Below are 14,884 nucleotides of genomic sequence, written 5' to 3'. Positions count from 1 at the left end.
TAATTGAACCAAAAAAAAACTTTTTGCAGTCTTCAAATATTTATATACGTGTGTCTGTATGACTCCCAAAGTTTTAGTTATACAGGATGTCCACATAAGAATAGACAGAAGCGTATAACGGAATCCAAAATATGACAATTGGGGACAATTTATTTCTTTAATTATTGGGGCTCAAAGTAGGGTACAAAATATCGAAGAAAATTTTCTCCTCGGGGATGCAATTTGGTATAGAATTAAATCTGTTTCGATTCTTATGCGGGACATCGTGTATATGAGAATATTTTTGTCAAAAAATTCGCTTGAAATCGGAACCACATTTTGACTTACAAATCAAATTAAACGATGTAAACAAATGCCTATAAAGTAAAAATTTTAAACCAATTATTTCGTGTTTTTGTAATACAAAACCTTCCCTCAGGATGATGACTTCATATTGACGATTTTGCAGTGAAGTTTTGAAAAAAAAAACACGGTACGTTTTGGCTTTTAATTTAATAATATTAGAAATACCAAAATACCTGCCTTAGGTCCCAACTGGCACTAGATATCGCTTTCTCACTTCCATAGCTGCTTGAATTGTTTATGTTTTGTATGATTTTTAGTACTTAGAATGTTGTAGTGAAATTAGTATGTACCAGAAGTTAATGCTTTACAACAAAATCATTTTTTTTCCAACTAAACATTTCGTTTTATTTCACTATTTGTTTTGGATAATCGTGTACGTCCATTTATGAGCATGAACTTCTCGAACACTCACTGTATTAAACTGAATCAATGAAGAATTTATTTCAATTATACGTTTAATAGAAACGCTCTTAAATGTAAAATTAAAACTCGTTAACTTGCTACAACTGAATATTTAATTATAAAACGTAAATAGACGAGTAAAACGTAATGGAGTTTGGTTTAAACAGGGTACCGGACGTGAACTGAGCCCTTTTTGTACCACATTCGTGTATTAGACGCAAATAATCTTGTCGCCATCGAACTATACTTGATTTTGTGTACGTCCATTTATGAGCATGAACTTCTCGAACACTCACTGTATTAAACTGAATCAATGAAGAATTTATTTCAATTATACGTTTAATAGAAACGCTCTTAAATGTAAAATTAAAACTCGTTAACTTGCTAAAACTGAATATTTAATTATAAAACGTAAATAGACGAGTAAAACGTAATGGAGTTTGGTTTAAACAGGGTACCAGACGTGAACTGAGCCCTTTTTGTACCACATTCGTGTATTAGACGCAAATAATCTTGTCGCCATCGAACTATACTTGATTTTGTGTACGTCCATTTATGAGCATGAACTTCTCGAACACTCACTGTATAAAACTGAATCAATGAAGAATTTATTTCAATTATACGTTTAATAGAAACGCTCTTAAATGTAAAATTATAACTTGTTAACTTGCTAAAACTGAATATTTAATTATAAAACGTAAATAGACGAGTAAAACGTAATGGAGTTTGGTTTAAACAGGGTACCAGACGTGAACTGAGCCCTTTTTGTACCACATTCGTCTATTAGACGCAAATAATCTTGTCGCCATCGAACTATACTTGATTTTGTGTACGTCCATTTATGAGCATGAACTTCACGAACACTAACTGTATTAAACTGAATCAATGAAGAATTTATTTCAATTATACGTTTAATAGAAACGCTCTTAAATGTAAAATTAAAACTCGTTAACTTGCTACAACTGAATATTTAATTATAAAACGTAAATAGACGAGTAAAACGTAATGGAGTTTGGTTTAAACAGGGTACCAGACGTGAACTGAGCCCTTTTTGTACCATCGAACTTGTACCATTACTTCTAATGTCGAAATTTGTGAATAAAATGAATCTCACCAAGCTACGCCACTGCTTATCGTAGGAATGTTTCGAAAAAATTGTTTCCGACAGCTTCGGCTAATTGAAATGCATTTATGTTAACGACTCGATGTTTTCATTGGTAAACAATAAGTCCACGTGATTTGACGGTTTGTCTAAGAACTAAACGCCCAATTCTTACCGTCATACCTACAGGGTGTATCTGATAAGTTGTACAGATGTTAGTCAACAGGAAGCAACTTGAATATTGGTACAAAATGGTTAAGTGGAATCTGATCTTGTGATCACGTGACCTTCGATAGTACGTCATCAAAATTTGTCACTTCACTATCGCATTAAATAATTTATTGTACTAACTAGGAGAAATAAATTATGAAATTATATCTGTGGAACTTGAAAAGTTCCGAATGTTAAAAATGCGGACCTACTCCACGTTCAGTATTAGTCAAGGGCTCGATATTTTACAACGCAAAAAAATGCACAATCATTTGCCGATTGCAATCAAATCGATATTATCTTTTCCCGCATAATTTGGGGGTATATTTACTGGAAAGTTTCTTCTACTATATGTTTGTTTTCACGAGTTTTTGTCCACAAATTGAAACAATTTCTCTCTACGCCTTGCGTTGTTATATCTCTTACAGAAGGATTTAAAAATGGTTTTATACTTTTTAAGGAACAACTGGCAAGAGAAAGATGCGTGTCTGGAAGAATTCAAATTCAAATATGGTACCACGACGAAAGAAAAGAATTAGTAGTGGCCGTTTTAGCCGCCGATGATTTGGGATGTAGAGACGATAGTTTAGGATACGGATCCGTTCCCGAAGCCTATGCTAGATTATGCTTACTACCTCTCACGTGAGTATCGACATCGACCGGAAGCTATTTCTCAAAATATTGATTGCGACAAATGATTTTGTGAGGTTATAATCACAATGGCGGCTAGTATTCAAAACGAAAATCTTAGGGCGTTATTGGAAATAAAGTAAATCGCATTTTTAGATCTGAAGAGCATTGCGTTCAAACGGAAGTAGCCCCGGCAAGTCAAAACCCCATTTGGAACGCGAACTTGAGCTTTCCGAACGTTCCAGGAGACGAATTAATGGAACGCGTTCTAGAAATAACTTTATGGGATTTAATACCGCACAACGAACACGCCTTTTTAGGCGAATGCTCCGTCGACATACAAAAAGTTTTCTTGGACGATAGAGCTGTTTGGTGTAGATTGGAAGATCCCAGACAACTCCGAGGTAAATCGCCGCATACTTCTCCTAGGGGATCCATCGTCGGAGCCGGCAAACGGAACGATTTCGGTAATCAACGGAGTGTATCGGACGACGTCGATTCGATAGGTACGTACTGTACAACTCCCGTCCGATATCATGTCCCAATCTCCCTTTTTTTTTTCGCGTAATTTCCAGGAGAATGCGCGAGTCTACTGCATCCGGATCACGCTTGGGGTTCCAGAAGAGGTTCGTCCCAATCAGAACAATTGGAAGTGGAAGTTTATGAATTAGGAAAAGATTTTTCGAGATCCCTTCCCGGTTCTAGAAGATCTTCGTTCCAATCGGCGCAAGAGCAACAAGAAGCCGAGCGAGCCGCGGTCCCCCCGCCGGCGTCTTACAGTAGAGATCGAAGGAGAAGCAGTTGCACCAGGATGTTGCGAGATCCCGAGGAAATTTTGAAGAGTCTAAAAGCTGTGAAAGGAGAACTAGGAAGGACCATGAGTTTAACTGGCGATAAAAGACATAGACGTAAGTGAATATTGACGATGGAATGATGATTGATTTTTGTTTATGTAATTCTTTAGGTTCGAGTGGTACTTCGGAGCGTCGGGATTCTCGTAAAGAAAGCGTTATAGAATTGAACGAAAGTGCTAAAGAAATAAGCCCGCCTTCGAGTCCCGAACGCACTTCGCCGCCACAATTGGGACCGGGCCAAATAAAACCCCGAGGATTCCGACTTTCGAGCACAAAACCGGTCGAAATCAAATTGGGATTGCTCATGACCAAAGGACAATTGGAGGTTGAAGTTGCGTGCGCGAGACACATACCCGCCAAGGACATTCCACCGGATACTTACGTGAAATGTTACTTGAGGTAAAAAAAAAAAACAAAACGAATTTTGTCGTAGAAAAACTTTTGTTTTTATACTTGTTGTACTACAGAGACGGCGATCGTTGGCTGCAGAAGAAAAAGACCAGAGTGATAAAGCACAGCTGCGAACCCCAGTTTCGACAAACCTTGAAATATCAAGCTTGCGATGTTCTAGGTAGAAGTCTGGTCGTTATGTTATGGGAAAGACAAGGCGGTTTCGAACATAATCAAGGTCTAGGTGGCGCCGAAGTAGCTTTAGACGCCATCACTTTGACGCATTTAACGACAGGATGGTATCCGTTGTTTCCGATTCATTCGCTCGGATCGGATTCCAACGATTCGCCTTGACCTGCGGCTGACAGTCCGCCGGAGAGTTTTGCTGATTAGGATCTTTCCGTTATTTATTTGTTATTGGTTGATTGCGAACGAGATTTGGTGAGATTTCGGTAGAAACATCACGATTTTTTTCACTTTTCAATCCAGTATGTGAATGTCGAAAGTTTGGCACGTCGTCAACGACGTTCTTCTTCTCGAAGATGCATTTTTCTACAGCCGAACGTAATTTCTCATTCGGTGTACGATAAGTGAAAGTTTATTTGTCCGAGTGACTCGACACACATGAGTTTTTACCTCAATCAATCAAATATGTAGGTGATTATCAGTTTTTTCAGCTCTTAATTGTGTTTTAGAGATTTGCTGTACTTCAGCGTTCATACACTAGCCTCTAATCTCTTCTTAAAAGCGTTCTAAAGTCCTGTAGAGGATAAATCCTTTATCGGGGCTATTCAGAGTCGATTTAACCCAAATTTAGCGCATTTCCCACGTTCACGGAACCCGAAATGCGCGAACATACGCAAAATAACCCAATTAAAAGCGTTCTCAAGTGCTGCAGAGGATAAATCCTTTGTCGGGGCTATTCAAAATCGATTTAACCCTATTTTAGCGCATTTCCCGCGTTCACGGAACTCGAAATGCGTAAAAATACGCAAAATAACCCCATTAAAAGTGTTCTCAAGTGCTGTAGAGAATAGATCATTTATCAGTGCCAATTGAAGTCGATTTAATCCAAATTTAGCGCATTTTCCATGTTTACGAAACCCCAAATGCGCAAACATACGCAAAATAACCCCATTAAAAGCGTTCTCAAATGCTTCATAGGATAAATCATTTATCAGTGCCAATTGAAGTCGATTTAACCCAAAATTAGCGCATTTCGCACGTTTACCAAACCCTAAATGCACATTTATATGCGCAAAACAACTCTATTAAAAACGTTTCCAAGTGCTGCAGAGGATAAATCATTTATCAGTGCCAATTCAAGTCGATTTAACGATAAATCCTTTATCAGGACCAATTCAAATCGATTAAATCCAAAATTAGCGCATTTTACACTTTTCGAAACCCTAAATGCACATATATGCGCAAAACAACCCCATTAAAAGAGTTTCCAAGTGCTGCACAAGATAAATCCTTTATCAGGACCAATTCAAATCGATTTAATCCAAAATTAGCGCATTTCGCACGTTTACCAAACCCTAAATGCACATTTATATGCGCAAAACAACTCTATTAAAAACGTTTCCAAGTGCTGCAGAGGATAAATCATTTACCAGTGCCAATTGAAGTCGATTTAACCCAAAATTAGCGCATTTCACACGTTTACCAAACCCTAAATGCACATTTATATGCGCAAAACAACTCTATTAAAAACGTTTCCAAGTGCTGCAGAGGATAAATCATTTACCAGTGCCAATTCAAGTCGATTTAACGATAAATCCTTTATCAGGACCAATTCAAATCGATTAAATCCAAAATTAGCGCATTTTACACTTTTCGAAACCCTAAATGCACATATATGCGCAAAACAACCCCATTAAAAGAGTTTCCAAGTGCTGCACAAGATAAATCCTTTATCAGGACCAATTCAAATCGATTTAATCCAAAATTAGCGCATTTCGCACGTTTACCAAACCCTAAATGCACATTTATATGCGCAAAACAACTTTATTAAAAACGTTTCCAAGTGCTGCAGAGGATAAATCATTTATCAGGGCCAATTGAAGTCGATTTAACTCAAAATTAGCGCATTTTTCACGTTAACGAACCCCTAAATGCACATATGTGCGCAAAACAACCCCATTAAAAGAGTTCCCAAGTGCTACAGAGGATAAATTCTTTATCAGGATCAATTAAAGTCGATTTAACCCAAATTTAGCGCATTTCCCACGTTCATGAAACCTCAAATGCGCAAACATACGCAAAATAACCCCATTAAAAGCGTTCTCAAGTGCTGCAGAGGATAAATCCCTTATCTTGGCCAATTGAAGTAGATTTAACCCAAAATTAGCGCAAAACTTCAGTCTACAGCTATAGCTGTTGATTCAGAGCTATTTCAGAGCCCTTCCCGTCCTCTGCATCCCAGAGTATTTTCAAAATTTGAAGTTCTAGTCCAGATCTACCGATTAAAACAATTTTTTCAAGATCGAATCCTTTATTTACTGGACTAAAAACTAAATATTGACAAATCGGGAATACAATAAATAATCGGAAAAAAATCTGGACGAATTCCAGTTATACCCTTTATATAAAAAAACTGTCAATTTTATCACATTTTTTTTATACTTCGTCGGATAATTAAATCCGAAAAACGTTATTCGCTTAGATCATTTTTCTCGGCTGATTTATCGGCGCATAAATACCACAAAGAATAACTCACGGCAAAGATTAATGCCGTCATAACTTCCCTACTCTACGGATCATTATTATGAGAAGCTTTCACCGTAGCCGATGGAACGTTAAATAGAAAATTTAGTTTTAATACCTAGCCTAACCTCAAATCTTTTAACGACAGTCGGGCGGCGTTGCCAAACCGCGATCGAAATAAAATGAGGTTACGTTTACTTTTAGCGTAATCATTGTGATTATTTTACCTAAATCACATCTCAATCGAATGGAATCTTCACATTCATCAATCATTTTTTATAGTCTGTTTTGAGAGTTGAAAAATAATTTCCAGTTTCTTAATGAGTTTCATGAATCTAACCTCAAAATAATACTTGGTACGAACCATAGAACTGCTAATGGAGAGAGAGAGAGAGAGAGAGAGATAGAAGTTTTATTGGCGAATAGAAAGAGATAGAACTTGATTTTCTATAATATTAACTCTACGGTATGAACTAGCGTCATCTATGGGAGTCAGAATTTTATTACAATGTTGCCGGTAGTTTATATGTGTATACAATTTTCCTACAACGCCTTTTATCTGGATTACGATGTTTTTTTTTGTCACTTTTTTTTAGTTTTCCACCTAGAAACGCCCCGATCGATTCTAACGGATCGATTCATATCGATAACTACTTTCCAAACAGACTATGCCATTATAGTTAAAATATGCGTATCGACAACAACAAAATATCATATCTGCTTAATATTTTATTAAAATAGAACGACTCATATCGGCAAAAAATATCTTTTAATATCTCTTAAGCCCGGTTTACACGATGCGCTCGCAGCAACCGATGGTTTGGTATTTTGCCTTGTGTAAACAGTCTTTCAAGTCAAGCTAACGCTGCTTATCGACGATAATATAGCGCCCTTCTGTATTTCAAGCACCCTTATATCCCTAGACCTCCGCTCCAACGTTGCGGATGCGTCTAAACGCATCACGCCAATCACTGACTAATGTGTCTCTTATGGGAGTGTCTTGGCGCTGAATAAAGCTCGGTATAAGCGAAACTAACTCATCAAAGTTTCCAACAGTAACCTGTACTCACAAGGATCTTCTAATCTTAGTTGTTTCAGCAACAAAACGAAAGCTCCCAGTGCAGCTCTATCGCTTAACCATTTCCTCATCCAGAAAACTTTTTTTTTTTTCTATTAAATCAATCAAGTCTTCTCTTAATACTGCAGAGATGTCCTTTAAACATTTTTTGTCAACAAACTTAGCCGTCAGTTCATTATTTTTCAAATTTAAACGTGTCACAGTCGAAGAGTGCACACTCGAAGAAAAATCCGTTAATAAACAACAGAAGTCATTCCAACGCTGGGTTGTCTGGAGGACTGGCGTCGGCATTACAGGCCTCGCGTGAATCCCACTTTAAACGTGTGCACACCCGAAGAAAAATCCGCGAATCGTCTAAGGAACAAACGTCAGTCCAACGCTGGGTTGTCTGAAGAACTGGCATTACTGGCTTCGCGTAAATTCTTCCTTAAACTTTAAACGTGTGCACAGCCGTTGAGTGCACACCAGAAGAAATATCCATTAATGAACGGCCTCGTTTGAACAACAGAAGTCATTCCAACGCTGGGTTGTCTGGAGGACTGGCGTCGGCATTACAGGCCTCGCGTGAATCCCGCTTTAAACGTGTGCACACCCGAAGAAAAATCCGCGAATCGTCTAAGGAACAAACGTCAGTCCAACGCTGGGTTGTCTGAAGAACTGGCATTACTGGCTTCGCGTAAATTCTTCCTTAAACTTTAAACGTGTGCACAGCCGTTGAGTGCACACCAGAAGAAATATCCATTAATGAACGGCCTCGTTTAAACAACAGAAGTCATTCCAACGCTGGGTTGTCTGGAGGACTGGCGTCGGCATTACAGGCCTCGCGTGAATCCCGCTTTAAACGTGTGCACACCCGAAGAAAAATCCGCGAATCGTCTAAGAAACAAACGTCAGTCCAACGCTGGGTTGTCTGAAGAACTGGCATTACTGGCTTCGCGTTAATTCTTCCTTAAACTTTAAACGTGTGCACAGCCGTTGAGTGCACACCAGAAGAAATATCCGCGAATGAACGGCCTCGTTTAAACAACAGAAGTCATTCCAACGCTGGGTTGTCTGGAGGACTGGCGTCGGCATTACAGGCCTCGCGTGAATCCCGCTTTAAACGTGTGCACACCCGAAGAAAAATCCGCGAATCGTCTAAGGAACAAACGTCAGTCCAACGCTGGGTTGTCTGAAGAACTGGCATTACTGGCTTCGCGTAAATTCTTCCTTAAACTTTAAACGTGTGCACAGCCGTTGAGTGCACACCAGAAGAAATATCCGCGAATGAACGGCCTCGTTTAAACAACAGAAGTCATTCCAACGCTGGGTTGTCTGGAGGACTGGCGTCGGCATTACAGGCCTCGCGTGAATCCCGCTTTAAGCGTGTGCACACCCGAAGAAAAATCCGCGAATCGTCTAAGGAACAAACGTCAGTCCAACGCTGGGTTGTCTGAAGAACTGGCATTACTGGCTTCGCGTAAATTCTTCCTTAAACTTTAAACGTGTGCACAGCCGTTGAGTGCACACCAGAAGAAATATCCGCGAATGAACGGCCTCGTTTAAACAACAGGGGCCAGACCGACTCAGGACTGGCTCCAGAATTACTGGCTTCGTATAAACTCTGCTTTATAATATCAATATATAAGATTTACTAAGGACCAATAATTTTTAAGGACTCTTTATGTATATTTAAATCTATTTGTCGTGAGAAATAGTCTTCGATATTAAACGAAACGAATTTTAATCGGTAAATATCGACCCCGTCGCTCGGTTCAATGAATGTCGTTGAGAAGAGAGGATGATCGCGCCCTACATCCATCTTGAGAGTCTTTTATTCGCGCATTCAAAAGTAAAATGTAAACAAAAACGTATAATGATCAATATCATCACCAAAAATAGATTTAAATACCAACCCGTACCATTTTATTCGTGTCAGCAAGTACCTAGTGAGAATCTTCTGCGTTATTAGTAGAAAAGATTCAGTTTTACATAAAAAAACGACGTGAATAGATTTTCCCTAACCGAAACAATGTTTTTATCAAATATTTTTCTATTGGCTTTCGATAATTTACAAAAAAAAAATGTTACGAGTTGTTTTTATTGACGAACCCAATTAGGCACACAATCGGTGGAATATCGTGCCCTAATTTGTTATTGTAATATTCAGGTAACTCTTTAAATACTAGTCATTATTATTAAATCGATTATACAGGGTGTCCGGCTGCGCACCACTATTTTAGATAGTAACGTGTCGTCACGCGTTCGCGTCGAGTCGTTTTTCATCCGATATCCGCAGCAATCCTTTCGAAACATCAAAAACCATTACATCACCCACGGTAACTATTTAACTAACTTCCCTGTTGCTAGAGACACGTTTTATATACTATCATCACTTTCCAGAATCTTCGATTTCCTGGAAATCTGTAATTTGTCGTAAACTAACAAAAAAAAAACGGACCACATCAAACTGTAAATAGACAGTCGTTCCGAATAACCAAATCACCAAATTTGGGACAACGGACGGGCACGACGATCTATGTCAGTTCAAATTAGAACGAGTTTTCCTTCTAATTTCTTGTATCTCACTCCTCCCATCATTCTATATCTTTTGTCCCTTATCTTATATAGTTTTATATAATCGGATCACTTTCTAGAATCTTCGATTTCCTAGAAATCATTCTAAATCTCTTCGCCCTCGTCTTATCTTACCAATCAACTCACAGTGGAACAAAGATAGCTAGTTCTTAATAAAGTTGGCCAAATTTTTTAATTTTAAACTGTACAGTTCACTTTTCGCTATCTTAACTCGTTTTATATAACGTCATCATTCATCTCAAAAAAATTGTAAACCCACAAAAAAATATTCTTGAAGTAAACGATTAACATAATGAAACAGGACCTGCTCCAAGGTCTATTTCAATGGACGAGTTATCGATATTTAAAGAGTTATCTTGAATAAAAATTTGTTCGAGTTTAGACATAGAACAGAAAGAAGAAAATGGTAATGATTGTAAAGTAAACGGATTGGATGTAAAAATTTTTTTATCTTCTCCGTTCGATTTCAAAAAGCCTCGTTTTCGGTGAAAAAATTGGATATTAAAAAATATATTATGTCAAAAGTTGAATGTCTGTCTCAAAACTTATAAAAATAAAAAAATACTGTAATCAATGGCCTAACATTGAAACATGACAATCCACTTTATATAAATAAATCTATAAAATATATGGACGATTGATGTCTATAAATGTTAGTATAGTATTATTATAACATGATACATATAATTAGCTAGTGACAATCTGTATAAATTGGTTACGTTCGTTATTAGTTGAAGCACTCAAACTAAATATTATAGTATTTTCAATACCTATATTATTAAAATAACCTTATGTATCAAATAAAACAAAAAAAAAACATTAAAAACTAAAATTCCACTTAACAATAAATCTCAATTCAATTTTATATCGCGATTCCACTCCAACTTCTCATACTTTTTCTCATTCAATTCCTATCATCACAATATTAAGTGCGTGGCTCCATCTTTCTAAGAGATAAACCACATTTAGATAGATCACGACAATTTTATAATTATTATAATAATAATCGAAATCAAACGAGTTTTTATTTCTTAATAATGTGAAAATATAATATTGAATACTTACATAATTAATTAAGTAATTAAACCAAGTTTTAATAAAATAATAAATAAATCACTTGAATTTCCTAACAAATCTCTTGCAGTTAATTTAGTACTGTTTATAGCCGGTAGCCATCTTTTAAAACGTTTTAAGTCCTTTAAGTTCCTTAGAAATAGATTCCTAATGTTATACACAACATTTATTGAAAATAATTTCACAAAATTAACAACTAACATTGTACATAATCAAAAGGACACAAAACCACGAACACAACACAATGATAATGATTCATCAAGAAAAACTGTGCAATGTATACCAACATTAAATTATCCAGTTTTGTGTCAATGTCGCCAACTTCACATATTGTTGTACTGGCAGATCCATCTAGGGCTGTAAACTTTAGTTATAAAAATGATTCGACCTTGGGCCATCTGTGTGGAACGTCTATAAAATAGGCGGTGTGTGGTATGAATAAACAACTTTGTTACGGGGGGAATAAGAAAAGTACACTGCTGCAGGTGGTGTAAACAGCTTGAATTTGTTATTAAAACGAGCCGGGTTATTACATAGGTATTAAAAATACTATTGTATATGTACAGCGACGTTTTCACGGTACATTTGGCAGTAATAATTACTGGAAACTAATAAGTTTCTTACTTTTCACACACTTTTTTACATCTAAAGTCCTGCGACTTCCTGTATACAAGTCAATATCGATAAATTTGGAAAAAACCTAACCTAACTTTGATTAGAAGTGGCGTTGACCCTATTTTTGCTCATAAAAAATCGAAAAATTAATATTTCTAGGTTGGGTTTTGTGTTGTAAAAATTGTTTTATATGAAAATACAACTAAAATCTAGATAAATCATCACGAAAAACATATAAAAAGGTCTAAGACGTAAAAAATTGAAAAGAACTAATCTAACCTAACCTACAAAAATTTGTGAAAACAAAATAATTAAAACTCATAATTTTCCAATGTTTTATTACCAAAAATGATTCTACAATCAAAGATTCACCTACATATCTTCAAAATATATCAAAAATTCAATTTTGCTTAAGGATATTGGCATTAATACATTTAAATATGGTACTGCCAAAGTGTCGTGGGACACTCCGTATATATTGAAATGAAAATTCGGATATTTGTAATTTTGTACAACACATGTTCAATTTTTGTGTGCTTTCATAAGAATTGACGTAACTTATTTGAAATATTCATTATACAACAGATATATATAAAATAATCATTTAATGCTATTTATTATATTTACTTTAAAATAATTTTTCATAAAAGCTTGACTGCTAATTTGGAAAATTTTTATTGTTTAAACTGAACATGAAATAGTTTCCACGCTTTTTCAGATTTTCAACTGGATTTGTGTAAACTTAATATAGAAGGTGTTAGAATTAGTGTCAAAAATATGTTTTTAAAGAAAACTCTTAACGTATTTAGAAAAAAAAGACATGGCTGCTGGACGGTCTAAAGTCTACATTATGCAATTTCTTATAAATGAACTTCAATTTATTTGATTTATTATCAATAGAATTTATTTTACTTCCAAAACTGTTTCTATATTCTAAAACAGAAAAATAAAATAATTCCCTTCCAAACATTTCATGCCACGACGTCATTATGTTTAAAGTAAACTGCAATTTGTCTTGAGAAGTACAACAGATACCTAAATAGAGGAACCTACTTGTAGCCTGAGTTAGTTTATGCAACCAATTTACACTGGTTGACATGCATATCGGTAACAAAGTTTTCTACTTCAATCATAAAAAAATGGATTTATTATATTTCACTTTGTAATTAATGAATTGTCATTATCTAATTTTCGAAATTCTAAATACGTTAGAACAAATATAACCGTATAGATATTAAAGTAGACATTTCTATGAGAATGCATTATGTTTTTATGGAGCACAACTTTATATACAATGAATATTTAATCATATCGTGAACAACTTATTTACCAGGAAAACTGAATTTGGTTTTAAACCGATTCTACAGAGTGTGATCGAAATATAGTTTCTTAAAACATCTTTAAATATCGTCAATTTTAAATTGAATAGTTTTTTCTTTTCAAGTTTTACATTTATACTATAAATAGACAATATTTTTCTCATTTTAAAGAAGAAAGACCATTTTTAAATGGGCATCAGCTGATTTATACAATTTGTTAGATTGATCATTTTACTTTTATAACCATAACCTCAAATGAGGATTTTTTCTCTTTGCTGAAGGAAAGAAACATCATTCGTGAATATTTTGTTTATAAATTTATTACTTTTATTGTTTATAGAATTTCTCAAAATGGCACAATTTCAAGATAAATAAAGTTGGAAATTTATTAGTTGTAATCTTGTTAGGAGAAAAACAAATTAAAAAAATATTAAAAGTTTGTGTCACTAGCTTCCCAGCCCAATTAATCTTTACTATGTTGTTAAATATTTGAAATGCACTTACTCATATAAGTACAGGATGAAGAGACTTGAATATCTACACAAACCTACCAAAAATGGGCACAAGAATAGAATTTTAACAACTACTACTTTTTACAATATTTACAACTTTTTTATTGTTTTAGAAGTACACCTTATGGATGTGTGGTCGTTTTTATATAAGAAAAACACTTTAAACAGATATTATATTTCACTATTTAGACTAAAATTTCAAATAACACTTTCTAATATTTATAAAACAACAAAATTAGTTCGTATTCTGGTTTTATTGTTCACTTCTATTAAAGTTTGAAAGAAAATTAACAGATGTCGCCCACTTCGTAATTTTCGCAAATACCAACATTAAATTATCCAGTTATGTGTCAAAACTTTATATAAAGTTATGCTGGCAGATCCATCTAGAGCTCTGAACTTTAATTAAAAAAATGATTCGACCTTGGACAATCTGTGTGAAACGTCTATAAAATAAATACTTTTTTATTTCGAAATACTCTGTAGAATTGTCGTTTTATTGGTTATTAAAACAATGAATCTTGCGGGCAAGATGTACCTGTTTTACATTACAAATATCGATTGTGATTGAACAATTAAAACATATTTGTTGTGTATTGTTCTTTTTTTTAATATTTACTTTGGATCTACAGCAACGATGCTTTGACTAAAAGTATATCTACGTTGCTGGTAAATCCTATCAAGCATAATTCTAATTATCTAAATAGATTTAAGGGAAAATATCATTGGTGATTATCCAGTGCAAAATGTGTATAGTAGCAAAAATATTATTTTAATAATAAAATCTATTTCAGCATAAATGTGTTATCATATCCGAATTATTTTTGTTATATTAACGCCATAGGTGTACTGTACTATATGTAAAAGAGTAAAAATAATAAAACATGAGTATATTTCAAATTTTTGATCATTTCAATCCTTCCTTAGTAATAACTATGACAATAAAGATTTAAAAATCTTAACACTTGTTAATCAAATACCACCTTAAGACAATGGGTATGGCAAAACTGCAAGCTTAGATACACAAAATAACAAGAAAAGGAGCTACCTTTTGAAGGAGTCCACTT

General features: G+C 35.0%; 1 protein-coding gene across 1 annotated transcript in view; it reads left to right on the top strand.

Annotated features, from left to right (window-relative positions):
* The window catches only part of LOC130899400 (regulating synaptic membrane exocytosis protein 1), a 66,657-nt gene extending 51,940 nt beyond the window's left edge, over positions 1-14,717 (top strand). Inside the window, exons 12-16 of the mRNA XM_057809318.1 lie at positions 2,520-2,701; positions 2,846-3,195; positions 3,265-3,597; positions 3,654-3,942; positions 4,011-14,717. Coding sequence (XP_057665301.1) covers positions 2,520-2,701; positions 2,846-3,195; positions 3,265-3,597; positions 3,654-3,942; positions 4,011-4,287 — 1,431 coding nt within the window. The 3' untranslated portion in view covers positions 4,288-14,717. The remainder of the gene's footprint in view (positions 1-2,519; positions 2,702-2,845; positions 3,196-3,264; positions 3,598-3,653; positions 3,943-4,010) is intronic.
* Positions 14,718-14,884: the final 167 nt, after the last annotated feature.

Source organism: Diorhabda carinulata, chromosome 11 (assembly GCF_026250575.1).
Source record: "Diorhabda carinulata isolate Delta chromosome 11, icDioCari1.1, whole genome shotgun sequence".
Taxonomy (NCBI): Eukaryota; Metazoa; Arthropoda; class Insecta; order Coleoptera; family Chrysomelidae; genus Diorhabda; species Diorhabda carinulata.
This window is presented reverse-complemented; position numbering and strand designations above follow the sequence as displayed.